General features: G+C 62.6%; 1 protein-coding gene across 3 annotated transcripts; it reads right to left on the bottom strand.

Annotated features, from left to right (window-relative positions):
• On the bottom strand, positions 2,915 to 19,129 carry FLCN (folliculin). 3 transcript variants are annotated; one of them, XM_021068029.1, is made up of 14 exons: positions 18,658 to 19,113; positions 17,057 to 17,158; positions 14,567 to 14,626; positions 14,101 to 14,373; positions 12,818 to 12,964; positions 11,795 to 12,016; positions 10,988 to 11,148; positions 8,709 to 8,800; positions 7,432 to 7,622; positions 6,373 to 6,486; positions 5,674 to 5,797; positions 4,765 to 4,896; positions 4,554 to 4,659; positions 2,915 to 4,125 (listed from the first exon to the last, which is right to left on the bottom strand). In XM_021068029.1, the coding sequence occupies exons 4-14, from the start codon at positions 14,347 to 14,349 to the stop codon at positions 3,924 to 3,926; spliced, it is 1,740 nt and encodes a 579-aa protein (XP_020923688.1). In that variant the 5' UTR covers positions 14,350 to 14,373; positions 14,567 to 14,626; positions 17,057 to 17,158; positions 18,658 to 19,113; the 3' UTR covers positions 2,915 to 3,923. The 3 variants fall into 3 exon arrangements, 1 of the variants encoding a protein (XP_020923688.1); XR_002337421.1 differs by having other exon boundaries at positions 4,765 to 5,797; positions 6,373 to 8,800; positions 18,658 to 19,129; XR_002337422.1 differs by lacking the exon at positions 18,658 to 19,113 and adding an exon at positions 17,284 to 17,818 and having other exon boundaries at positions 4,765 to 5,797; positions 6,373 to 8,800.

Raw genomic sequence — 24,113 nt, 5'->3', positions numbered from 1 at the left:
TTCGCTAACCACTGTGCCACCAAGGGACTCCACAGCGACCCTAGCTTTTACATTAATTTTTTTCTTTAAATGTATGTTAAGGTATAGAAAACAAAATGGACAGCTGCAGGGCACGGTCGTGGGGATTCTCGGTGTTACAACGCCCAGGTATTCGTCTTTGCGGAGGTCTTTACTTTTCACACGGCTTTGAGATGCCATCTCGCGGCTCCCGTGCCACCCTGTAGGCTTCCCTTGAGCCCTTCGGGCAGGACAGGTTGGTGAACAAGATCCCCCGCTCTCCCCTGGAAGCATCTCTGCTGCCCCTCACTGGAAGGGCAGGCACGCTTTCCCACAGAAGAGTCGAGGCCGACGCTTCAGACCTTCCGTCTGCCGGCCTGCTGTCCTGCGGCCTCCCGGCCCCAAACAGAAACCCGAGCATCACCTCACGGGGACCTCGCGTGTCCACGACGATTCAACGCCCTCCGCGGCCCTCAGCCCTGCTCTGTGTCTTTGCAGCGTCTGGTCACGCGTCTCGGTGGGATTCTCCTGGAGATCAACTGGGCAGCTGCTCGGCTCCGTACGGTCCTTCCTCGCTCTGCTACCGAGCTCGGCCGAGAGTTTTCTAGAGACTGAAGGTCGGCTTCGCGTCAAGCCAGACGACGGACACCATCACCCCACGGCATCTGCTCACTTTGGGTCTGTACGTCCTATGCTGGTGCTTCGTGCAGCGTTTCAAACGTTTTATTCCTTTGTCGGGGTCTGTGATCAGTGCCGTCTGACCCGAACCCACTGAAGGCTGCGCCGATGGACAGCGTGCACAGCGCTTGCTTTATAAAGACGATGGCGCTACCGCACACTTAACAGGCTAGAGTATCACGTGGACATAAGCTTTTCTTTTTAGGGTTGCACCTGCAGCATATGAGAGCTCCCAGGCCAGGGGTCGAAGGGACTCACAGCTGCCGGCCTGCACCACGGCCACAGCAACGCAGGATCCGGGCCGTGTCTGCGACCCACACCCCAGCTCACAGCCACGCCGGACCCTTCAGCCATGGAGCAAGGCCAGGGATCCAACCCACGTCCTCGTGGATCTTACTCAGGTTCGCTAACTGTGGAGCCACGAAAGGAACCCCGTGGGACCCTCTTTTACGTGCACCGGGAAACGAAAGCATCCGTGTGAGCCCATCTGACAGGTGCTTGCCTTCCTGAGGGGCCTGGAGCCAGACTCACAAGCAGTGTCTCCGAGGTGCGCGTGCACGTGCACAGTCACGTCTCGAGAAAACCGGGGTCTGCAGCCCTTATTCACTCCCGGCCGCCCCGGTCCTTCCCTCAGGCTCCCACAGCACGTCCCTCCGGACGCTGTGCCACCATCTGGGAGGTGCAGCTCCTCAGCCTCCGTGAGGTCTCTGGTCCTCTCCTCAGGGTCCCAGACGCTCCCTGCTGCTCGGCGTCGTCTTTAAATCTCTCTACTCAACTTTTCATTTCCGTCACTGTTGTTCCAGGTTCAGACTTTTCTGACTCTTGGCTCTCCGTCCCTCCGGTATCGCCACTCTGTCCACACAAAACGTCCTCCGCATCTTCTTTCAGCTCTTGGGGCATCTGGGAGACGGCTGTTCCCCGAGTTCCCCTTGCGGCACAGCAGCAGAACGAACCCGACCAGCATCCATGAGGTCGCGGGTTCGATCCCTGGCCAGTGGGTTAAGGATCTGGCGTTGCCGTGAGCTGCAGTGTCACCGTGGCTGTGGTGGAGGCCGGCGGCTGCAGCTCTGATTCCACCCCTAGGCCGGGAACTTCCATATGCTGTGGGTTTGGCCCTAAAAATGAAAAAACAACAACAAAAGAGATTTGTTTTAAAGTCTTTCTTTCTCAGGGACAGATTCTGAATTGTTTTTGGTTCCTTTCAACAGGTTCTCCACACCCTCCCGTTTCTCTGCAGGTCTCCAATTTCTTGGTTGAACACTGGACATTTAAAAACGTGACAGCTCTGGGCACCAGATTCTCCCTCCCCTGCGGTTTGCTGGGGGTCTGTTTAGTTTTTATTGTTATAGGCGCCTTGCCAAGAACCAGCCAGAAGAGTAGCCTCCAGTTTTTCTCAGGTCTTTGCTGAGTCCTCACCTGGGCGTGTGCAACAGACGCTTGCTAACCTTCTCAAACATGCAAATTTTTTCCGGCTTTTTTCGTAGGGCCGCATCCGTGGCACATGGAGGTTCCCAGGCCAGGGGTCCAATCGGAGCCTGGCCACTGGCCTGCACCACGGCCACTGCATCCTCTCGGACCTCTGTCAGGTTCGTCTCCACTGAGTCACGACGGGAACTCCACGTGCAATGGTTTCTGAGCGTCCTCGTCCTTAATGTCTGGCCCCTGAGAGGGGAAAGCGAAACAGTGGAGGGGAGAGGGTGCCAGCCCCCCTGCACTCGCCTCCTTGGGGGGTGCCGGCCCACGGCTGCCTCCCTCTGGGTCTGCACTCTGACCAGAAGCAGCAATCAGGGTTTCCCTCGTGTTGTGGTGCGTTAAGGACCCAGGGTTGCTGCAGCAGTGGTGCAGGCTGCAGCTGCAGCATGGGTTCGCTCCCTGGCCCAGGAACTTCCACATGCGTGGGGGCAGCCCCCACCCACAGCCAAACGAATAAAACAGCAACTGGCAATGGAGCACGGAGCCCTGGCATCTGGAGGCCAGGGGCTTTCTCACTTCGTGCTCCCACAAGCTCCACGCGCGCTGTTCCAGGAGCATGTGCACGTGGCTGCAGGTGGGACCCTCCACGAAGAGCGAAAACTGACGGAAGGTTACCCAGCACCTGCCAAGTCCTCTCCTGGGACGTGTGAGCCTCCAGCCGGGAAGAGCTCCGAAGCTCGTCCACCGCCAGAACTGCGTGAGCCGTGCTGTTCTCCGGGACGGACCGCAGACACTCTGAGGCACGTGACCAAGGAAAACACAGTCGGCCATTTAGAAAAATATACCTTTATTGTGTCGATGCTGCTGCACGATGCAGACACCTGCTCATACAAACACGGTCTTCACGTTAACTACAAACTAAACACGAGAAACCACGAGCCAATCAGCAGGACCACTGGGAACGCGTCTAACCGTGACTCCTCTTTCCAGACGCACACTGGGACGACGAAACCGCCTCGAACCACCCCCAACACTCGGAGGGTTGCCTGCCGCCGAACCTAAGTGTCTCCAGAAGCAGCAAAGGGCAAAGCGACCTGGACGGAAACCACGGCGTTTCTCAACTCCACGCAGAGCCGGCCCGTCTCAAGCTCCTTCGACCTTTCCACAAACCGCCACCTCCGCACAAAAGACCGGGCCTTGGCCTCAGGCTGCAGGCTGATTTTCCAGCTGCCGTGCTGGGCGGCCTCCCACGACCTCAGGGCGTGACTTCTGGACGACCCGAAGCTGGGGAAACACTCACCCCACCCCCGAGACCCCTCCCAGGCCCGACCCCAAGGCCAGACCGCCAGCAAGGCCTACGGATGGGCCCCCGGCTGACCTCCACAACCACAGCGAGACGCGCGGACACACTGGGAACCTGGAAAACCCGTGCTGAGTCCCGGGACAGAGAGACTCGAGCGCTGACCTCAATCCAGGACGCGACGCTGCGGCCACGGCGCTCAGGCTGAGGCGGCCTGACGGACCCCCATGAGCTGGGAGATCCGCGGCCGCCACAGGCCTGAGGTGCCCGAGGGCAGGGGGCTCCGGGGCACGGGCTTCCCGCCGCCCCCTCAGGGCCGGGCAATGCTGACAGTCTGTCGGGTGGTGCCAAGAACCGTGCCAGGTCCACCCCCACCCAGAGGGCCAAGCGCAGCCCCCGCGGCGCCCACTCCGTGTCGGCAGCAGCTCCACGTGGGCAGTGTGGACGTGGGGGCACGGCCTGCGACGGCCCGGGAGCGCACCCGAGCTCCGTGGCCAGGACGGCCGCCCCCACTCCCCAGCGGGTGCCCACGGGGTTAACTGCGGGGCTCGGAGGCCGTGGGGCTGCGGACGGTGGACATGAGGTGGGACTTGTAGGTCTTGCTCAGGCCGGTCATCCAGAACTTGAGCAGCTTGACGTTGTCCTCCTCGGACGCCCCGAGGATGCTCAGGAGCTTCTGCGTGTCCTCCTTGGGCCGACTGTCCACCTTGGTGAACTTGAAAAGCACCTTCACTTTGCTGCAGGAAACCGAGACCAAACACTCAGCGACCCCGGCAGCCTCACCAGGGCTGGGGCCCAGGGGCCCCGGTGGCTTCCAGACCGGCAGCAGCTCTGGAAGCAGCGCGGGGTCCCTCGCCTGCCCGCCGGCGCCCATGCTGGGGCGTCCAAACAGGAAGACAACAGCGGGAACCACGCCTTACACTCGGAGAAGAAGCGGCTGCTCGGGGGTCTCCCTGCATCCATCCCCTGAAGTCGGGACAACGTCTGACCCGCTAAACCCGACGACAAGCGACTCCGCGCGGGACACGACGGCCGCTTCCCGCGGAGCGCCCGGTCTCGCCCCTGCGCCACCTCCCCGCGGCCGCCTCCTTTCCGGAAGCAGGTCCTGGTTCCCGGGGGAGCGCCCCCCCCCCCCCCAGCGGCCCGGGGCCCAGGCGGCGCTTACTTCATCCACTCCTCCTTGAGGCACACCAGGCACTGGTCCACCACGTCCACGGACAGGTTCTGGTTGGTCAGGGCAGCTTCCATCTTATTCAGGATGGTGGGGCCGACTGCGGGCCCGGCGGGGCAGAGCGGGGGGCGTCAGCACGGGCGGCGGGCAGCCGCAGCCCCCCGCCCCGTTGCGGCCAGAGGCCGCCCTGCCCAGCAGCGCCCACCTCGGTCCGCGGCCACTGGGCTTCCACTGGTGACCACGAACTCGTACTTGCTGAGGGACTGGTCGTCCTCGCACGCGGCCGGGTGGAGGCTGGAGCGAGGGGCTGCGTGGACCTCCACGATGACGGCGAACTCTGCGGCAACACAGAGGCGCTGCCCGGGGGCTCCTGACACCCGGCCAAGGGCCCCCGCGACCTCAGGCCACCGAGACGGGGCAGAGCTCCCGTCGGAGGTTTGCGCTCCGGCTGTAACGTCTTCTGTGTGTATCGTGAGCGTCCAGGGCGCACGTCTGCCTCGTGAAGCTAAGGCCGCGGTGCAGCGCCGCCCGCGGATTAACTACTGAATCACTAACTACGTCCGACGCCTGGCCTGGCCCGATGCCGGATGGCCGGCGGGAGCGTCCCGCCACGGCCCCAGCGTGCGACCGGGAGCTGACACAGAGCAGCTGTGTGGGGGTCACGCAGCCTGTGGGGGTCTCCGGGACTAGAGCCTGCCTTCTCCGCGCTGCCTCCTGCACTCACGCCCCAGCTGGGGTGCTCAGGGGGTGGCAGCCCCGCAGGCCTGCACTCTGGGGGGACCAGGAAGGAGGCCTCAGTCCCGCAGGCCTGGACCTGGGTGGCCTCACTCGGCCACACCACAGACGGCCCTGCCATCCACCCCCCCATCCACCACGGGGGTTCCCGCCAGGCCTGGCACCTGTCCCCACGGAGAACCGCTCCCCAGCGAGCCACCCTGACGGGAGGTTGTGCCGTCCAACCCTCACCCACTTCAAGGACAGAAAACAGAGGCCCAGTGTCCCCAGGAGAGCAGGTCCTGCAACGTGGGTCTTCCCGGCAGGCGCCGTCCTCGAACCCACAGCCAAGATCCCGTCACCGCGCTTCGGCTCCGGGCCGGGAGCGCAGGGCACGCACCTGAGGCCAGCACGTGGGGGGGGATGTGCACGTGCGGGCTGAGCCCCAGGAAGTTGCAGCGGTAGGCCTCCTCGTACTGGCCGCTGTAGGGGATGACGCGGACGCAGCCCACGGGCAGCATGGTCTGGGGGGACAGGGCGCCTCAGAACCGGCCCCGCCAACGCGGCCCCCAGGTCCCCCCAGCTCTCCCGCTGCTCTGACCTCAGGCGTCCGTCTCTCGCCTCACCCCCCAAAAGCCTCTAAGGCTCTGGAGAGGCCGGTTCACTCTGCGGCCTCGGGGGCCTCGGCAGGGGCTGGTGTGCACCCTCGCGCACACTCGCGCACACTGGCAGAGCCAGACCTGGGCCCGGCGCCCCCTCGGCCTCCGGGGAGGCAGCCACACCTCGCCCCAGGGGCTCTCGGCGAGCCCTGAGCAGCGGACGGCGGGGGCCCAGACCCGCCTCCCCGAGTGACGGCTTCTCAGAGGCCCTGGGCTGGGGGGCGCGGCCGCCGGGACGGTCAGCCACCCATCAGCACAGCGTGGACCACGGGCTGGAGTGAAAACCACGGACGACCGCCCTTGGGAGTGGTGGACACACGCAGACCCGAGACGCAGGCGCGACCCTGCGCCCGGTCTCTGCTGCGTCCTCACCCGGCTGTGTGAGACCCGCCAGGCCGACACTCCTGCCACGAAACACGTAAGAAGAAAGACCCGCTCACCCGGAGAACCTCGAAGGCTGAGTGGACGAGGTCCGCGTCTCTGCTCTTCCAGATGACCTGGTTCCCCATGAGCACGTGCCAGGCCAGCATGCGAAAGGACGGGGCCCCCAGCACCTGCAAGACACGGTCGCGGTCTCGCGCGCGAGCCTTCTTCCCGCCCCGGGGAAGGTGTCCGTGCGTCTGTCTAGAAACTTCCTCTGCAGCGAGAATGGAGACCGGTCAGGACAGGCAGCGTCTCCGGGAGGCCGGGTGAACCTGCCCGAGGCAGGAGGGCGCAGGCTGACCCCGAGGCTCCTGCGCACATTAACATCTGTTCCCCGACGCTGTTCTCAAAAACTTGAGGCAGTTAAGTGCTGGCTTTTTGTCCACTTCTCTCCTGCTCTACACGCTGAAGCTTTGCCAAATCACGTCAGCGCGAGCCGGCGGGATCAAAGCCTCCGGCTTTAACCCACGCGAGCGGCCGCATTGAGGGTGGATTTGACAGGCGGCTCTTTTTCATCCCGAGGCCCCGAAGACCACCTGCCCTGAGGTCAGTCTCCACTTCACTGTCCAGAAGAGAAACGACCCTTTTCTGACAGGTTCACGCTCGATGTCAAAGTCAACTCCATCTGACAAAAGGGACAGGCCGCCTCCGCAAGCGCGCCGTCCGCCCGCCCGCCCACCCGCCGGCCCCCGCCACGCGCTGCACCACAGGCTCCGCTCCTGGGCTTCACGGCCCAGGGCGCACCTGCGGCACTGGGGTGGGCACGGCAGGGGTCTCTCACTCCCTGTGAGAACGGACGCCGTTTTCAACGTGTGAGGCACCTACGCTGTGCGCAAACCCACGGTGCTGTTCAATTCCTTTAGAAGGGTCTAGAATGATGCATCGTGAGACGTCAACGGTAAGGCCTTTTCTGAAAGAAGCCGCTGTATCCTCACTGACATCCCAGAGGCCACTGCCACCCTCAGCCGCCCCCCAGGAAGTTCCTGCGTCTCCTGCACACGACAGGCCCGAAGGACGAGGCGCTGGATGCGGAGAAGCCGAGAGGAGGGGACCCGGCTCCCCTACCTGCCGCCTACCTGCCGCATGTGCCGCAGGGACTTGAAGACGGGGGGCTTCCGCGGCTGCCAGGCTCCACGGTCGGAGAGCACGGCCGGGTCCGGGGGGCGCTGGGCCAGCTCCCGGCCGCCCGCGGCCTCTGACAGTGCAGGGCCTTCCCCCTCCTCTGCGGCCTCGGGGCTGCCCCAGCTCTCCGACTCCTCTTCCAGGTCTGCAACACAGACGCCGACTCAGTCCCCGCCGCGCTGCCCTGGGCGCCGGCGTCCCCTGTGCCCTGCACACGGCCACCACGGCCCAAGGACACGCGTGGTTCACAGCGTCTTCTCTCCGCGTCACACGCAAAGGGCCTCACGAGTGCCCTCGAGCCAGGATGTCACGCAGCTGTGTCCCACCCAGCGTGCGCTCTGAGCCCCTCTGCTCACCTTCGCGGCCAAACACAGTCCCAGTCCCGAGAGTGAGCCCCGCACGCGGGCGTCCCCTCCCCCGACACGCACGCCCGGCTCCCCGCGTGAGTACATTTTGACGCAGGCCGCCCTCGCCGTCTTCACGGGCCGGGAACTTTCATCCCCACTTAGAGGCCATCCCGTGTGGCCACAAATCCGGAGGCGAGGCTGTGTCCTGACCAGGTCCTGCTCTGGCTGAACCAGCTGCCCCCCACACGACGCAAGTCCCCCGACTCCAGGAATAACCTGGGAACAGCTCCAGGGCGTGCTGCCAGTCACCTGCACAACTGCGCACCGGACGCACCCAGAGAGGCTGGGGACCGAGCCCTGGATGTGCACCGCCGGAAGCCGCCTCACCGCGGAGGGGAGCAGCGCCCCCGGGCCGGGCCAGACAGAGCGGCAGACCAGGAGCCCAGGGAGGGCGGCCCCAATGCCGAGAGGCTCGGGAGCCACCACGTGCAGTGACGTACGATGTTCTACTGTTAAAACGCAAAGAACTGGGGTCCCTGGTGGCCCGGTGGTTAAGGACACAGCTGCTGCGGCTTGGGTTCGATCCCCGGCCCGGGAACTTCTGTTTGCCACGCAGCGGCCAGAAAAGGGCAAAGGATGCATCACCGTCAGAAAGGCCAAGCGGCTGCTCACGTCACACAGGGACGCGAAAGCTCCAAGCCGTCCTGAGTCTCTCCCGAGCGACAGCCGACAGCCCTCGCCAGTGGCCGTCAAGGAAAACGAGACAGGAAACGGCGAGAAAGAGGCGAAGCGCGAAGAGCCAGCTTCTGCGATGGCTTCCCGCTGGGTGGCGGGGTGCAGACGGCCCCGCGGCCCCAGCCCCGGCAGGCGCGGCGCCCGCTCACCTGCGAGCTGCTCCATCTGGACCAAGGTGTCCTCGGTGGGCGCGCCTTCCAGGAGCTTCTCGGTCAGCCGGCTGCCACACGCCTTCAGGAGCCTGCGGAACAGAGCGTCCCTGACGCGCCTTCCCCGGGGCAGAACTGGACCAGGGGCAAGCCAGCCTCGCGCCCCGACTACGGCTAACGGGAAGCACGGCTGTGAGAGAAGGGGCTGAGCAAGCCCCGAGCGGACCCTACAGCACACGTGGCCCAGGCCTCCAACCAAAGGCAGGAAGTCGGGGTGGCGGGGTCTAGACGGAGAAGCCTGCCGCACGGTCCAGCGCCTGTGCGGGGCGCTGACCCCACCACACAGTCCGCCCAGTGGCAGGGCCCGCAGAGGGACCGCGGCCTGGGCTGTGTGGCCTTATCGGGCCGCTTCACTCATCTGGACGGATGTGACTGCGGCTCTACGGCTGAAACGACACAACCAAGACTCGCTTTAAAAAAAAACTTAGGCGCTCCCGTCATGGCGCAGTGGTTAACGAATCCGACTGGGGACCATGAGGTTGCGGGTTCGATCCCTGGCCTTGCTCAGTGGGTGAAGGATCCAGCGTTGCCGTGAGCTGTGGTGTAGGCCAAAGACGCGGCTCGGATCCCGCGTTGCTGTGGCTCTGGTGGAGGCCGGCGGCTGCAGCTCCGATTCGACCCCTAGTCTGGGATCCTCCATATGCTGTGGGAACAGCCCAAGAAAAGGCAAAAACACTCACACACACACACAAAATCCTAAGGGAGTTCCAGCAGCTTAGGGAACTGACACTGTTATTATAGGGGCTCAATTCACTGCTGTGGCAGGACGTTTTATACGCTGCAGGCGCAGCCAAAAAAAAGAAGATAAAGAGGAAAAAAAGAGAAAGGATTGAGAGAAAAGGCGAGAAGAAGATCAAAGGGCAGTAAAGATGCAGGGAGCTGCTAAAGCTGGACAACGGGAGCGTCCAGCTCTTTGGGCTGCTCGTTACACGTGGAGTCCGTGTGAAAATTTCCCTAAATAAAAGGACACTTCTGACAAGTAAGTCCTTGAGTGCGGCTCCTGAGAATCTGCAAGCTGAAGAGAAAAAGAATCTTTCTGCCTCACCTGACCTGGCTCCTCCTGCCTTTTCATTTTTATTTTTTGCTTCTTAGGGCCGCAGCTGAGGCATACAGAGTTTCCAGGCCAGGGGTGAAATCGGAGCTGCAGCCACCGGCCTCCACCACGGCCACAGCAGCGCAGGACCTGAGCCACGTCTACAACCTACACCACACTCCGTCGCAACGCCAGATCCAAGCCTTGCGGTGACCTACACCACAGCTGATGACGACAGCAGGTTCTCAAGCCACTGAGTGAGGCCAGGGATTGAACCTGCGTCCTCGTGGACGTTAGCTGGGTTTGTTTCTGCTGAGCCACAATGGGAATCCCCTTCTTGTTCTCTCAAAATCGTTTTATTAGGAAGAAAGACAGGAGGAACTGTACGCCAGGTGCTCCCGCCTTAGTGTGCAGGTTCTCGGGAGCTGCACTCAGGGGTCTACGTGAGAGGAGCCTCCACACCAGGCCCTGACGGGGACGCTGCACACGGATGCAGGTCGGGGGTGGGGGGGTCCCTGGAAGGAGCGCAGCCTGCAGCGGGAGGAGGAGAAACCCCCTGCGGCCCGAAAACAGACCGGGGTGGTCTCCAAACACGCCCCCAAATCTGGCGACGCTTCCCCCTCTAAAAGAAGGGGACAAGCCTTCTCCTCCCGCCAGGCAGCGCCTAGCGACAGGGGCACACTGGTGACAAACAGCGCGTGCACGAAGCACAGGGGGCTGCTGGGGTCGGTCCTAAGAGCAAGCAGGTCCCATCCAACTGCCCCACACAGCCGGCGACGACACGCCAGCCTCGAGAGAAAGCAACTCCGCTGAGACCAGGCGGGGCTCCTGGCAAGTGCAGACCCCCAGGCTGTGCAAGACCAACGCGCCCCGCTGTTTACGAGAAAGGGGAGACTGCTCGTCCTGGCACAGAAACATCACTTTGAAAAATCCACTAGGGAGCTCCCGCTGGGCCGCAGCGGCCGGGGATGCTGTGGAGCCTGGGGCTGATCCCGGGCCTGGGGCAGCGGATGCAGGGACTCAGCAGGGCCGAGGCTACAGTTCAGTCCCTGGCCCGTGAACTGCCAAGTGCCACAGGTGTGGCTGCTCAAACACAAAACACATCGGGAAACCAGTCCCACCTAAATGCGACCCGGCCCCCCAAACCAGAGCACAGCCCCCCCGCCAGCTGTGCGGGGCGCGTTACCAGGCGAAGGAGGTGTGCAGGCAGGCCCAGAGGCTGTCGTCGTCGGTCAGGGAGGTCAGCGAGCGGGCGGCATTGCCGTTCCTCTGGTGCAGGAACGGCGTGAAGGCCGTGTTCATCCTCTGCGCGCGCTGGGGGCACCCAAACTGCTCCGCCTCGAACACCTGACACGCACAGGGAGGGTCAGAGCCGGCTGGGCGCCCGGGCGCAGCTGGCACCCCAGCCTGGAGGCGGCTGCCAGACCCTGGCGAGCACAGCAGCTCTGCCCACGGGCGCCGGAGACGAGGCTCGGCCGGGAAGCTCTCCTGCAGCCGCCCCTGCAAGGGTCCCCCCCTCACGGGCCGGGGAGGCTCCCCCTGCTCAGAGCTGCAAAGGTGGAACACGTGACCGCCCAGGGAAAGGAGGGGCCAGAGGCGCGAGGCCTCCACCCCACCCCGAGCCTGGCAGCAGGCAGAAGCAGCAGGACTTCGGCCGAGCCGACCATCGACCATCTGCCCCGCTGCCCGCGCCCCCCCCGCCCCCCTCCTGGCCGACGGCTGCAGAACATCAATGAGACTCGAGCTTGTTATCAGAGCGCCACCGGCCTGTCCTGAGCTGCAGCCCTGCCGCCGCAGGTGCACCTTGGCCGTGGCTCTGCAACCTCGGGCACACAGGCCGCCAAGGTCACGGCCAGAGACGGCAAAGCCAGCGGGGACAAGACCAGAGCTCCGCCTGCAGCAAAGTCAGAGTCCAGGGACCAGAACCAGAGACTCGAGAGCCCGTGGAGGAGGAGGCGCCCCGCGCCTCGGCCGGAGCCCCGGCCCCGGTCACCTTGAGGGCCTTGCCCTGCAGCTCGTCGATGATCCCTCGGACCCTGCCCAGCAGGAAGGGCCAGGAGTTGATGAGGTAGATGCGGTCCATCATGATGGCGATGATGCTGTACCAGCGCTGGAAGCCGCGGGCCAGGCTGTCCTTGATGAAGAAGGTGTGGCTGAACACGAAGCCGTGCTGCTCGTCCCCGAAGAAGATGGGGCCTTCGCGCCCGGGGCAGACCTGCGGGACGGGGACACCTGCTCCGGGGCGCCGTCCTCGGCGAACCCCGCGGAGAGCGGGAAGGGCGAGGGGACAGAGGAAAGGGGCCTCCTAGAGGTGACATGCGACCCTGAGAACCGCGAGGGCCGGCGGGCTCCCGCCTCCCCCCACCTCGAGCCATAAACCACGACGCAAGGTCGCAACCTCGCCCCGCGGGGCCACCCTGGAGTGCTGGCAGGTCTACACAGCCGCGCAGCGACGACCGTGTGACAAGACTTGGAGGAGACGTGGGCCTCGCTCCCGACACCCCGCCCAGCACACACCCACCCTGAGCAGGGGAACAGGGGGCAGCAAGGCGGGCACACGGCGCCCAGGACCAGCAGCGAGGGAGCCTGGTGTTTCTCAGCAGGGGTACCCCGCGACAAGGAGCGGCTGCCCCCAGACTGCATCCTCTGTGACGAGGACACAGGCTAAGGCGGGAACACGACATCGGCAGCTGCGTATCTGAGACGTCCCGACCCGCGCCAGGCGGCTCGGAGAGCACACAGCGACTGACGGGGACGAGGCGGGGAAGCGACACCGGACGTGAGCAGCGCGTCCGTGAACAGCCGCTCCCTGAGGGCCGGGGGCTTCAAGCGCCAAGCTGGCCACGGGCCAGCCTCCACCAGGGCAGGGCGCACGCGGAGCCCCGAGGCCGCCCGCGCCCGCTCGGCCCGGCCGGCTTTGTCTGGCAGCACCACCAGCCGCCCTCCGCTGGTCACGGAGGCGGCGCTGGCCCCAGGGCCCGGGGCCCGGGGAGCGGGAGGGGCCCGGGCCGCTCACCTCACAGCTCAGGCTCCGCACGCAGGCCTGGCGGACGATGCTGAAGAGTTGGGGGTGGTTGGGGTGCTGGTGACTGACGTACTTGATGGAGGTCTCCTTGTCGTGGCTGATGTAGCCGGGGTGGCCAGCGGCAAGGGACCGGCAGCCCTGCCCGCGAGAAAGCAGGGGAGGCCGGTTGGTGGGGGAACAAGCTATGCGCCCTGCCGCTCGCGCAAGCGTGGCGCAGGAGACGAGCTGCCCTCATGGGGCGGTCACCGGGTCCTGCGGCCCCACCAGCCGAAGACCCCACCGCTTCCTACCAGGAAGCAGCAGGACGTGGAAGGAACGAAGGGCAGCAGACCCGACCCACCAGCATCGAGGAGCAGGGCGAGCCCTGGGCGCGTGACCCAGAACCCCCCCCCTGCAGGGCAGCGCCGAGGAGCGGCGGGCAGATGTGCCGGCCTGTCCTGGGTCCCAGCACGACTATGTCGCTGGGGCCTCAAGAAGCCACCGGACCGTGGCATCGGCGTGGCTGTCCGGGGACACACACCCAGACCCTCTGCGTGGTCCAGCTGGCGCCCTCCACAGCCACCCGCACGGAGTTCCCTCAACTCCGATGGGACCTCCCGCCTGAGAACTTCCACGCGCCGTGGGTGCAGCCCTAAAACACAAAGTCAATAAAACAAAGCCACCAGCACGGGGGTGGTGGCCAGTGCTGTGCAGGACCCCCCGAGGCCATTCCAGCCCAAGGGCTCGGAGTCCTCCACGACTCTTCCAGCCCAGACCCCGCCCCGGGGGACACACTCGGTCACCTCCTGCTCCCTCCCCCAGATCCCCCGTGCTTTCCAGCAATGCATCAACCCACCCCGTCACGCCATCTGCTCCTCGGCACAACCAAGCCAGGGCGGCTGGCGTGCTGCTCACACGGCACTGACAGGTCCACCCCCGCCCAACCGCGACTCCCGACCCAGGTCCTTGGCGAGGAGCCGCGGCTTGGCGAGAACACGTGACCTCCAATCCACAGCCCCGAAGCTGCACCGAGAGGCCCGCCCGGCTGGGCAGACCCGGGAGGAGAACACTCCCCTGACAACAGGGTCCAGGGCCAGAGGCTCGAGAGGCGCAGTGTGCGAACGCGCGTGTGTGGGGGGCTGGCAACCGCTCTGCCAGGGCAGGGCGCAAACACGAGAGCTCACGCGACAGGAGAGGACGGAGAGGGGAGCAGCGAGCGCGAGGGCCCAGGGCCGTGCTGCCGGGCCCCACGAGCCCCTGCCGAGAACAGGCGCCCGAAGCCGGGGGACACTCGCCTCGCACATGTCTGACTTCTTGGGCCCCGGGCTGCTGGACTCCGCGCTGGCCCCTTCCGCCGGACTGTGCGCGCGGACGCGGCTGCTCATCTGAATGCCGCCCTCCTCCTCCTCGGCCTGGTCGCCCTGGCCGGCGCCGTCCCCGCTCCCGGCCCCCTGCGGAAGCGGCGCGTGCAGCACCTCCGTGCAGAAGAGAGTGCGGGGGCCGTGGAGCTCGCAGAAGTGGCAGAGCGCGACGATGGCGTTCATGGCGTCCGGGGGAGGGCGCGAGGCCTGTGGGGAGAGGGCAACACCGCGCGCTGGCCGCCACCTCCACCCGACGGCACTGCCGGCCCCGGAGCACGGGGAGTCCCTGCTGCGAGGACGGAGGCCGAGCCGGCCGCCGAGGACAGACCCCCAGCGGGAACCAGACGCTGCGGCCCAGGCCCCGGGAACCCGCCCGGCGCAGCCGCCCCTCGGAGCTCACCTCCTGGGGGCACACGGGCGGTGAGCGCGTCAGAAGGGCAGGCCCGCTGGTCCAGGATCCCTGCGGGGGGCGGGAGGAGTTTAGACAGAAGGGCCCCCAGGGGTGTGGGGGCTGCCCAAGCGGGGCCGGGGCGGGACACTAGGACTCCAGGGACCCTCTGGGCCACACGACACCCGCAACGCTTTCTCAGAGATCAGAGCGCCCCCGCTGGGTTCCGGTAAGAAACGGGATCAGGGCAAACTTTACTCGGATCCTGGGGGTGGGGGGGGCAGAGCGGGGCTGGGGCGCGCGGAGACGGGGCGGCTGGACCAGGAAGGCAGGTGACGTGGAGCTGGGTGGGCTATTCGGGGGGCACCTCGATGGGACCTGGGCCCCCAGAGCTTAGACGCAGGAGAAGAAGGGCTCGTCGAGGGGACAGACGACAGGCAGGGCAGCAGAGCAGAAACCCCGTGCGCAGAAAGTGACCGCGAGGACAGCAGGGCCCTGGCGGAGCAGCGGGGGGAGCAGGGCACCCAGCGGGCCTCCAAGGGCAGAGGAGGCCCAGAGGGGGAGTGACGGCCCAGTGTAACTGCCACGTGTGACACAGCAGGGCCTGGAAGCCAGGCGCGAGGAGGGACGAGGACTCTCTGGGCCCAGGCGTCTGAGACGGGAGTGGGAGCTTCGCCCTCCCGAGCATCCCTGTCCTCGTCTCACAGGCGCGCAGGGCTCACGGCCACCGTTTTAAGGGAACAGGGTGGACTGGGGACCATTTCTGTCACCACAGGAAGTGCCCCAGACAGCCCTGCTCCACTGGTAACCGTTCAGGCGCCCGGCGTCTGAGAGAGTCCCGGGCGCCGGCCCTCTTCTCTTGGGGACACCACCCCCACCACGGACTCCAAGGGCAGGCTCCCTGCGCGCGTCGCCCAGCGGCCAGGCCCCCGCAGAGGGCCGACCGAGCCAAGGCACCAAGCGGCCTGAGCGCGCACGGTGGGGCCGGCGTCGCCCTCCTGCTGCTGGGAGCTCAGGGCCGCTCTCCGGCCTGCCCACCTGCCCACCTGCCCACCTGCTTCGCAGCTGCCCGCTGGGCCGACTGGCCCGCGCCTGTCAAACAGCAGGAACCGCAGGACCCACCACGAGACAGGCCTCTGAGGAGGCGGCCCCGCGGGCAGCAAGTCAGGCCCCGGCCTGGACGGCAGGGGGGTGGGGGGGAGACAGTCGACAGAAGGACGTTTAGCCGGAGGACCCCGAGGTCAGGGAGAGTCTGGGCTGCAGGACCAGAGGGCAGCGCCGAGGGTAAAGGGCCAGGACCCTCCCCACGGACCCCAGCCGGTCACCCCTCAGCCTCCCCCCGCCGCAGGGCCCTGCTCGGAGGAGCCCCTCATCGGCCCCAGGGCCCGGCTCGCCCGTCCCCCTTCCCCGACAGGGGAGGGCTCCTCTCCTCCGTAACAGGTCCCCCACACAGTCGACACCCGCTCGCTGCCGCTGGAGAAAGACAGGAACTCAGGAGCCGAGCAGAAAGGACTGCTGTTGCCACAGAGGGGGGAAGGGTCACTGTGGGGTCTGCAGACACGAGAGTGAGGGGCACCGGCTTGGAGGACACCAAGGAGCAGAACTGGAGTCATAGAAGCTGAACAAACCAGATTTAAAAGGCTAAGGGCGGAGTTCCCATCACGGCTCAGTGGTTCACGAATCCGACTCGGAACCGTGAAGTTGCAGGTTCAATCCCTGGCCTCGCTCAGTGGGTTAGGGATCCAGCATTGCCATGAGCTGTGGTGTAGGTCACAGATACAGCACAGATCCCGCGTTGCTGTGACGTAGGCAGGCAGCCACAGCTCTGATTCGACCCTAGCCCAGGAACCTCCATATGCCGCGGGCACAGCTTTAAAAAAATTTAAAAAGACCAAAAAAAAAAAAGGTAAACGCGACGTGGTTGAAGTAAATGGCTGAAACGCCTACTGTGAGAGTTTTTATGGTGCGGCAAGTTGGAGATCCGGCGTTGTCACTGCGGCAGCTTGGCTTGCTGCTGTGGCACAGGTTTAATCCCTGGCCCAGGAACATCCACAGGCCGTGGGCATGGGGGAAAAAAAAAAAAAAACCCACTGTGGAAGAAGGAGCCAGGCAACACGACGGAGTGAGAACCTCGGAAGGAGGAGCTCCCGCCGTGGCTCAGCAGTAACAAACCAGACTAGTACCACGAGGACGTGGGTTCAATCCCTGCCTCACTCAGTGGGTTGCCATGAGCTGTGATGTAGGTTGCAGACTCGGCGCGGAATCTGCGTTGCTGTGCCTGTGGTGTAGACTGGCAGCTGTAGATCTGATTCGACCCCTAAAAAAAAAACCTCAAAAGGAGAGATACCTAGACCCAAAGTAATCAAAGGCATCAAGCTTGGAAAAGACCCTATTTTCCTGTGAGAGACGAAAAAAGACAAGTGAGACCTTCGCCAGTGAGAGGCGCACACCGCGGCAGCACCTGGCCGAGGTTCACCCCGTCTGCAGAGCAGCAGTACCAACCTCCGTGCTTGGCAGTCACGGGACGCGCATGGCGCCTAGGCCAAAGCGAGACAGGCCGCTTCCCAACAGCAGTCTTTCTTCAGCTCTGGGACCTGAGGGTTTCTAGATAAAGGGAAAAAAAAGTCACAGCAGGTTCTAACAGCAACAAGCAACAACTCAAGGGGCTCACAGCCAACGTGAAACTAGGATGTCCCCAAAAAGGACTTGGCGATTCCCGTGGTTCTCACTTTTCAAGCAGCCGCTGACGGAGAAGGGACACTGGGGTCAAAGACGGGCCTGAGTTCACGCCTCTACAGCAACTTTTCACAAACGATCTCTTGCAATAAACTTAAGGGACCTTCTCAAACGTAAGATGCTTAGAGACACAAAGTCCTCGCTGCTCCTTGCTAGTCCTGGTCATAAGGGGGCAGCGGCCGCATCCCCCACTTTCACCCTTCAGACCGCAGACCGCTCTGGGAAGGGAGAGCTGAGGCGACCTTGCTCAGCTCCTTCCCAGCATCCAGCATCCGCAATCAAAACGGGCGACTCCTCTTAGCTTTTCATCTCTTGCTTCTCTGCGGCCACACCGCTGGCACGCAGAAGTTCGCCAGCCAGAGGCTGAACCTGAACCGCAGCAGTGACCTGGGCCGCAGTGGCGACAGCGACGGAGGCCGCAGGGAAGTCCCCCTTGTCAATCTTTAGGTGAAAAACACTCCCGCCTGACCTCTCTTTGGTCCCCGGGGGCCCCGGCCCAGGAGCCACCGCAGGGCAGTGAGGCAGCCCAGGGCAAAGCCTGCGAGCCCGCCGCCTGTGGAAGCGGGAAAAGGCCCGTCTCCAGGCCCGGCCGGGCGACGGCCAGGAGGCACCGAAGCCCCTGGGCGCCGCCCGAAGCCCCTGGGCGCCGCCCGAAGCTGAGCTGCACAGGCCAAGCCTCACCGCGGGGAGGGAACCGCCGCCGGGGCCGGAACAGCGGGCAGCTCTCTATGGACCCCCCACCCCACCCCCGTCTCCGCCGGGCGCCCGGGCTTTCCAGGATCCGAGCAAAAGGCAGAAACGTCCGCCCGCCCGACGGCCTCCTCCCCTTCACACTCCACGCAGAAGCTCAACCCCCGCCCTCCCGCCGGGGCCGGCGCGCGGGACGACGCTGCCCTCCCGGGGTGCGCCCCAGGCCCGGGGTTAACTGCAGCCGCCGCAGAGGGCCGACGCTGCGAGGACCCGGCGCAGGGCGGCTGCCGGCCCGCAGCCTCGCTGTACACACAGGGGACACACGCGGCGTCGCGGGCACCGGCACTCAACCACCGACAGGCTGGTGCCCCCGACACGTCCGCCCCGACGGCCCCGACGGCCCCCGCGGATTGTGCCCGGTGTCCCCCGGCTGGCGACCCATCGCCTCCCGCGGGGACTCCTCCCGGCCCCCGGCCCCCCGGGGCCGCCGCGACCCACCCCCGGGCCGAACCTGCCTCCCCCGACCGGGCGCGCCGGACCGCACCCGCCACACCCGACGGCCCCTCACCTCCAGGGCCCGCGGGACCCCGGGCGGGGGCGGCGACGCCGACGCGCCCCTCAGCCCGGCCTCGCCGGCCGGCTCCCTCCCCTTGCCCCGAACCCGCGGGTCAACTAACCGGACAGACCAGGGCGACGCCAGACGCCGGCGGAGTCCTGAAGCCCCTGGGGCTGCCCTCGGGGTCCGGGGCCGCGCCGTCACCTCCTCCCCCGCGGCTGCACGGCGCCCGCCCCCAGGCGCGTGACTCGCCCGGGCCGTACCACTGCCCCGGCCGCGGGTGGGGGTGCGGGCCGTACCAACGCCCAGAGGTTTAGTGGGGGCTCGGGCCGTACCATGGCCCGCCTGGCGGAGGGGGTGCGGTGCGTGCCACCCGTCCCAGAGGCGGTGGGGGCGTGGGCCACACCACCGCCCAAGCCGCGGGTGGGGGCGCGGACTGTATCATGGCCGATTCGCGGAGGGGGTGATGGCCGTACCACCGCCCAGGCCGCGGAGGAAACGCGCGGAGCCGCACCCCGGGAAGGCCCGGAGAGCCCGGCGGCTCCGAAGTCCAGCAGAACGCCGTCGCCACTACCCCCAGCCCGCTAACCCTCTGAAAATTCCGGAGTGGTTCCGCCCGCTCAGACGGAGGGGCGGGGGATGTCGGAGGAAACCATTACAGGAGAGAGGGGTACTTCAATTTAAAGAACCTTTTAAAAAAAACTTGAAAAATATAGCTATCCTAGGATTCCCAGTGCACACCAAAGAAACAAAAAAGGGAATGTCGCGATTCCATAAAGGGCGCTGTAATTCCCTTTGCTTGCACCATTAGTTTTTATTAAATTTCCGATTGAACCGGTCTTCGGTGGGGCGTGCGAGCATGGGGCCGTCCGCCAGCTGACGTAAACAGAGGGCGACGTCGAGGGAGAAGGCCGTCGGGTGACGCAAAAAGCCCGCGCCGCCGGGAAAGTGGGACGGGAAAGCGTGTGCGCCAAACTTTAAAAACTGTGGTTATCCAGAGATAATCTTCTAAAACCTGGGCGTCTTTTGTTCAGACTGTATAGTGGTCAGTCCGAAAGGCTTCAGTGCCTTATGCCAGGCGGCCTAGAGTGAGGGAGTGTCAATGGACCGCCCTAGACCAAGGGTAAAATCACCGGGTCTGAGAGTTCCCTGGTGGCTCAGGCAATTAAGGATCCGGTGTTGTCACTGAAGCGGTTCGCCTCGCTGCCGTAGCTATGGGATCGATTGCCGGCCCAGGAACTTCCGCGTGCCAGAAGCGCGGCAAAAAAACAAATCACGGGAGTCACTTCTGAGCCGAGGAAAGCGCAGATGGGCACCTTGTGGTAGAAGATTAAGGGCTACAGGGGATGGAGTTTTGAGGCCAGTTATTGCCCCTATATTATTAACTAGTCCTAGCAATCCAGTTCCTCTTGATATTGGACAGCCAAGAACTTAGCATACTGGCTGATAAGTCAAAAAATAATTTCCGAAGCAAACAGTAACACAGGAGTTCCTATCGCAGCTCAGCGGAAACAAAGAAAGAAACAAAGCCATTAGGACGCGGGTTCGGATTCCTGTAGGTCGCAGAGGTGGCTGTGATCTGGCTTTTCGGTGGCTGTGGTGTAGGCCACCGGCTAGAGCTTGGATTCGGCCCCTAGCCTGGGAACCTCGTATTCCGCACCTGCAGCCCTAAAATGGGGCGGGGGGGGGGGCAGTAACAACAACAACAAAACCCCCACAGGGATATACTGATTTGGAGTTCTAGGTTTACTTCTGTCATCAACGCCTGAGTTTTACAGAGTTTGTGAAATGCTTTTTGAAAGCCTTAGTGGAAAGGTGCAAGAAATGACTGCGGCCTCCTAGTCTGTGGCCTTTCAATTTCTAACAGAAAAATTTCCCACATCTGTCACAGTAAACAAAACTCACCCTGAAAATGACACAGCAGCAATTCTGAATATAAATCTGACCAACTGATTTCCACACTAGTAAAGAACTTAACACAACCTTCCCAAACTTTGCTGCCATGCTGCTTTTATTTAAAGGGAGCTTAACATCTTAAAGGGAAGAAATCCCACTGCATATCCTGCTGCTTCAACCAGGAAGACAAATGTTCTTTCACAATTTTTAGTGTTTTGTTGTGTTTTGGTCTTTTTAGGGCTGCACTCGCAGTATATGGAAGTCCCCAGGCTAGGAGCTGAATCAGATGTGCAGCTGCTGGCCTGCGCCACAGCCACAGCCAAGTGGGAGCCCAGCGGCTTCTGACCTGCACTGCAGCTCACAGCAACGCCCGATCCTTAACCCACTGAGCAAGGCCAGGAATTGAACCCGAGTCCTCATGGATGCTAGTCGGGTTCATTAATCCCCAAGTCACAAGCTGAGTCACAAGAGTCACGCTGGGAACTCCTCGACTGAATACGTCTAATCACGTCATTTTTTAAAAAGTATTATAATAGATCCCCTGTTATAAATAGTAATCCAAGCTTTCACCTCTTCCAGCAACAACAGTATTTCCTGGGTTTTCAGTTATGCTTAACAGCAAGCAAGTAACGGGTCATATGTCAGAAGGTGGAACTCACACAAGACTTGTACGTCCTGCAGAGGTTTGGGCTATCAGACAAATGCATGTAAGTATCCGGCCAGTTGCAAGGCAAGAACTAGTCATTCAATATTATCTCTTAAAACAAAACGAGTGTTTATTTTGCATTTTTTTTATCAGAGCGGTTTAAGAAAACTGTTTAAAATTACCTCTCCTCCCCAATTAAATCCATATGATAGCTTGTTGGTATTTTAATCCAATACCAGCTGCTTGTTAAATCCCAACTGGTTGTTTTTCAGTCTAATGATAATAATAAGCAGTCCTTGGAGGATGGAGGCTTATTAAATGCCTTTTACAATTAGCCTGAGTGCTCTGGTTTCAGCTTCTGATTTAGGAAAGGCTACAGATGGGATTTTGTCTTTGTGCAGCAATGTCACCATTAAATAACTTAAGTGCCTACAAAGAGTACCTGCCCCATCTTCCTGTTCACAAGTACCTCATTTACCATTTATTTACTCTGGGCTCTTTGCAACTGCTCGAACTTACATGCAAATAACAGTTTTCTTCTACAAATTCACTGCTTTCATGGTGCAACCCAGAAACTCAGAATTTACAAATCCAGGAGCTCCCATCGTGGCAGTCGGTTAAAGATCCAGTGTTGCCACCGATGTAGCGTAGGTCCCACTGTGGCTCCGTTTCAGCCCCTGGCCTGGGAACTGCCCTATGCCTTGAGTGTGGCAAAAAAAAAAAAAAAAAAAAAAGGGAGTTCCCGTCGTGGCGCAGTGGTTAACGAATCCGACTAGGAACCATGAGGTTGCAGGTTCAGTCCCTGCCCTTGCTCAGTGGGTTAACGATCCGGCGTTGCCGTGAACTGTGGTGTAGGCTGCAGATGCGGCTCGGATCCCGCGTTGCTGTGGCTCTGGCGTAGGCCGGTGGCTGCAGCTCCGATTCGACCCCTAGCCTGGGAACCTCCATATGCCGCGGGAGCGGCCCAAGAAATAGCAACAACAACAACAACAACAACAAAGACAAAGACAAAAAGACAAAAAAAAAAAAAAATTTACAAATCCCAAACTGAATTTCTGAAAGGAAGGGATAGGAGAGAATCAGAAACTGACCCGTGGCGGAATTTGAACAGGGGAGTCCCCGTGAGCATCGTGGCTCACAAGCTGACTTCACTTCTTAAGACCCTCTGCCAAATCAGGTGCTGGAAAAGCGTGTTTGTTGCCGGCCGGATTATAGAGGCACCTCCCGTTACTGCGGCCAGGGGTATCTTTCACATGGTCATATTCCATCCGCGATTCTCATGTCCTGAACAAAGCGAGGAAGGCGTGCTGCACTCTGTGCAGGGCAGAGAAGCTCCAGCCCTTCGCGGCCCGTCTGCCAGTCTTTGGCTCCGAAACACCTGCCGCCATTTCAAAAGCGGGAACTCCGAGATGTTTCTTTACACCAGTTCATCCCAAACTGGAGACTCTGGGCCAAGTTCCCCTGAGACATTCGACACTCGAGGCTGAACACCGTCTGGGGGCTCGCCGGGCACAGACAGAAACACACACACACACCACGTACTGAACTCTGAGTGTCTCTCATTCATCCACAGCAAGTATTTTCTACTTGCTCGGCCACGCCCACGGCACACAGAAGCTCCTGGGCCAGAGCCGTGACAACGCTGGATCCGTCACCTGCTGAGCCACAGGAGCACTCAGGATCCAGAGCATCTACTAACAACTGAGGACCAGTGAGTCCACTACGAACGCCAGGCCCGGGCCACACCCTCGGGACTCGGAACCTGCCCTAACTCCCTAGGCGCAAACGCACCCTCGCGACGCTCCAGGTCTTCGTAGGTGCACGTGTTCAGAGAACAACCTGCCGCTGAGAACCACCTCGAAGGAGCAGCTAAGGCTGTGACTCGGCACAGGCACAGGCAGAGCCAGAGCAGGCACTCCTCAGGCGCAGCAGGTGGGAGTCTCAGTGTCACTTCCTGTAACAAATGAGGCCACCTGCCTCCCTGACTGAAAACTTCCAAGAGTAACGCCTGTCGAGAGAGAGACCACCCACCGGTTTCACAGAACAATCTAGCGGATGCACTAGTCACGTATTAGAAAAGGCAAAGACTCACCAAGGGATGAGCAGATTTAGGGGGTCCCCACCTGTGCATGTGGGAGCCCTGCCGCCGGGGCCTGCGCCCCACTCCCTGGCTCTGCAGAGCTAGGGCCCCACCACCAGAGAGGACGTGGGAGGCCCCCCCCCCCCGGGCACTGCAATGGCCGGGGCGCGTGGGGAGTTCCGCGTCAAAATGATGCGGTGTCTCGATGAACCCTGTTTTGGGAAAAAACTAAGTATCCGCATCAGAAGCCCACAGAGTTGCCCTTTCCTTATAAACACTCATGGCCGGCAGCCACCAGGCCCCTCAAACACATTTTAGGCAATTTTAATTCAGGTACAGGTAACTCAGAAATTGTCCAATTGTTTTTTACAAAACAACTCAGGGGCTGTAGTTTGCCACACTGACGGAAGAAACGTTTCCTCTCTCCCAAGAACAGGCAGGTGTACAGGTGAAAATGACGCAGCTCACTTGGAGAGCCAAGTCCCGAGGCGGGCTCACAGCCAGGCCGCGCCTGTCTGTCCCTAAGCTGTGCTGGAACCTGGCCTCACCCAGGCATTTACGGAGCCGGCGGTCTGCGGCTGCGTTTCTACAGCAAAGCAGTCCTTGTCACAAGGGTCCACAGCAAAAAACCCACTTTTCTGGCCTTGCCCACGGCATGCAGACTCCCTTCCTCGGGCCAGGGATCAAACCCATGCCATAGGAGTGACGCCAGGTCCTTAACCCGCTAAGCCACCAGGGAACTCCTAGGGCAACTTTTTAGGCATGAAAATGTGACTGCAAATTTCGGGTTAATCTGACCACACTTTACCAAGCGTCCACACCATTCCGGGGCGAGGTCAGTGACCCTGAGTCAGATGCGTTTCAGAGTCTGCAGAGGAGGAGCCCGACACATAGTCAAAATGCGAATGTGCGGATGATCAGAAGACGCCTCTGAAGAAAAAGAGGGGAAAGCCGG

The sequence above is a fragment of the Sus scrofa genome, chromosome 12 (genome assembly GCF_000003025.6).
Source record: "Sus scrofa isolate TJ Tabasco breed Duroc chromosome 12, Sscrofa11.1, whole genome shotgun sequence".
NCBI classification, from domain to species: domain Eukaryota; kingdom Metazoa; phylum Chordata; class Mammalia; order Artiodactyla; family Suidae; genus Sus; species Sus scrofa.
The sequence above is the reverse complement of the archived record's forward strand: the minus strand, read 5'-3'. Positions and strand labels throughout refer to the sequence as shown.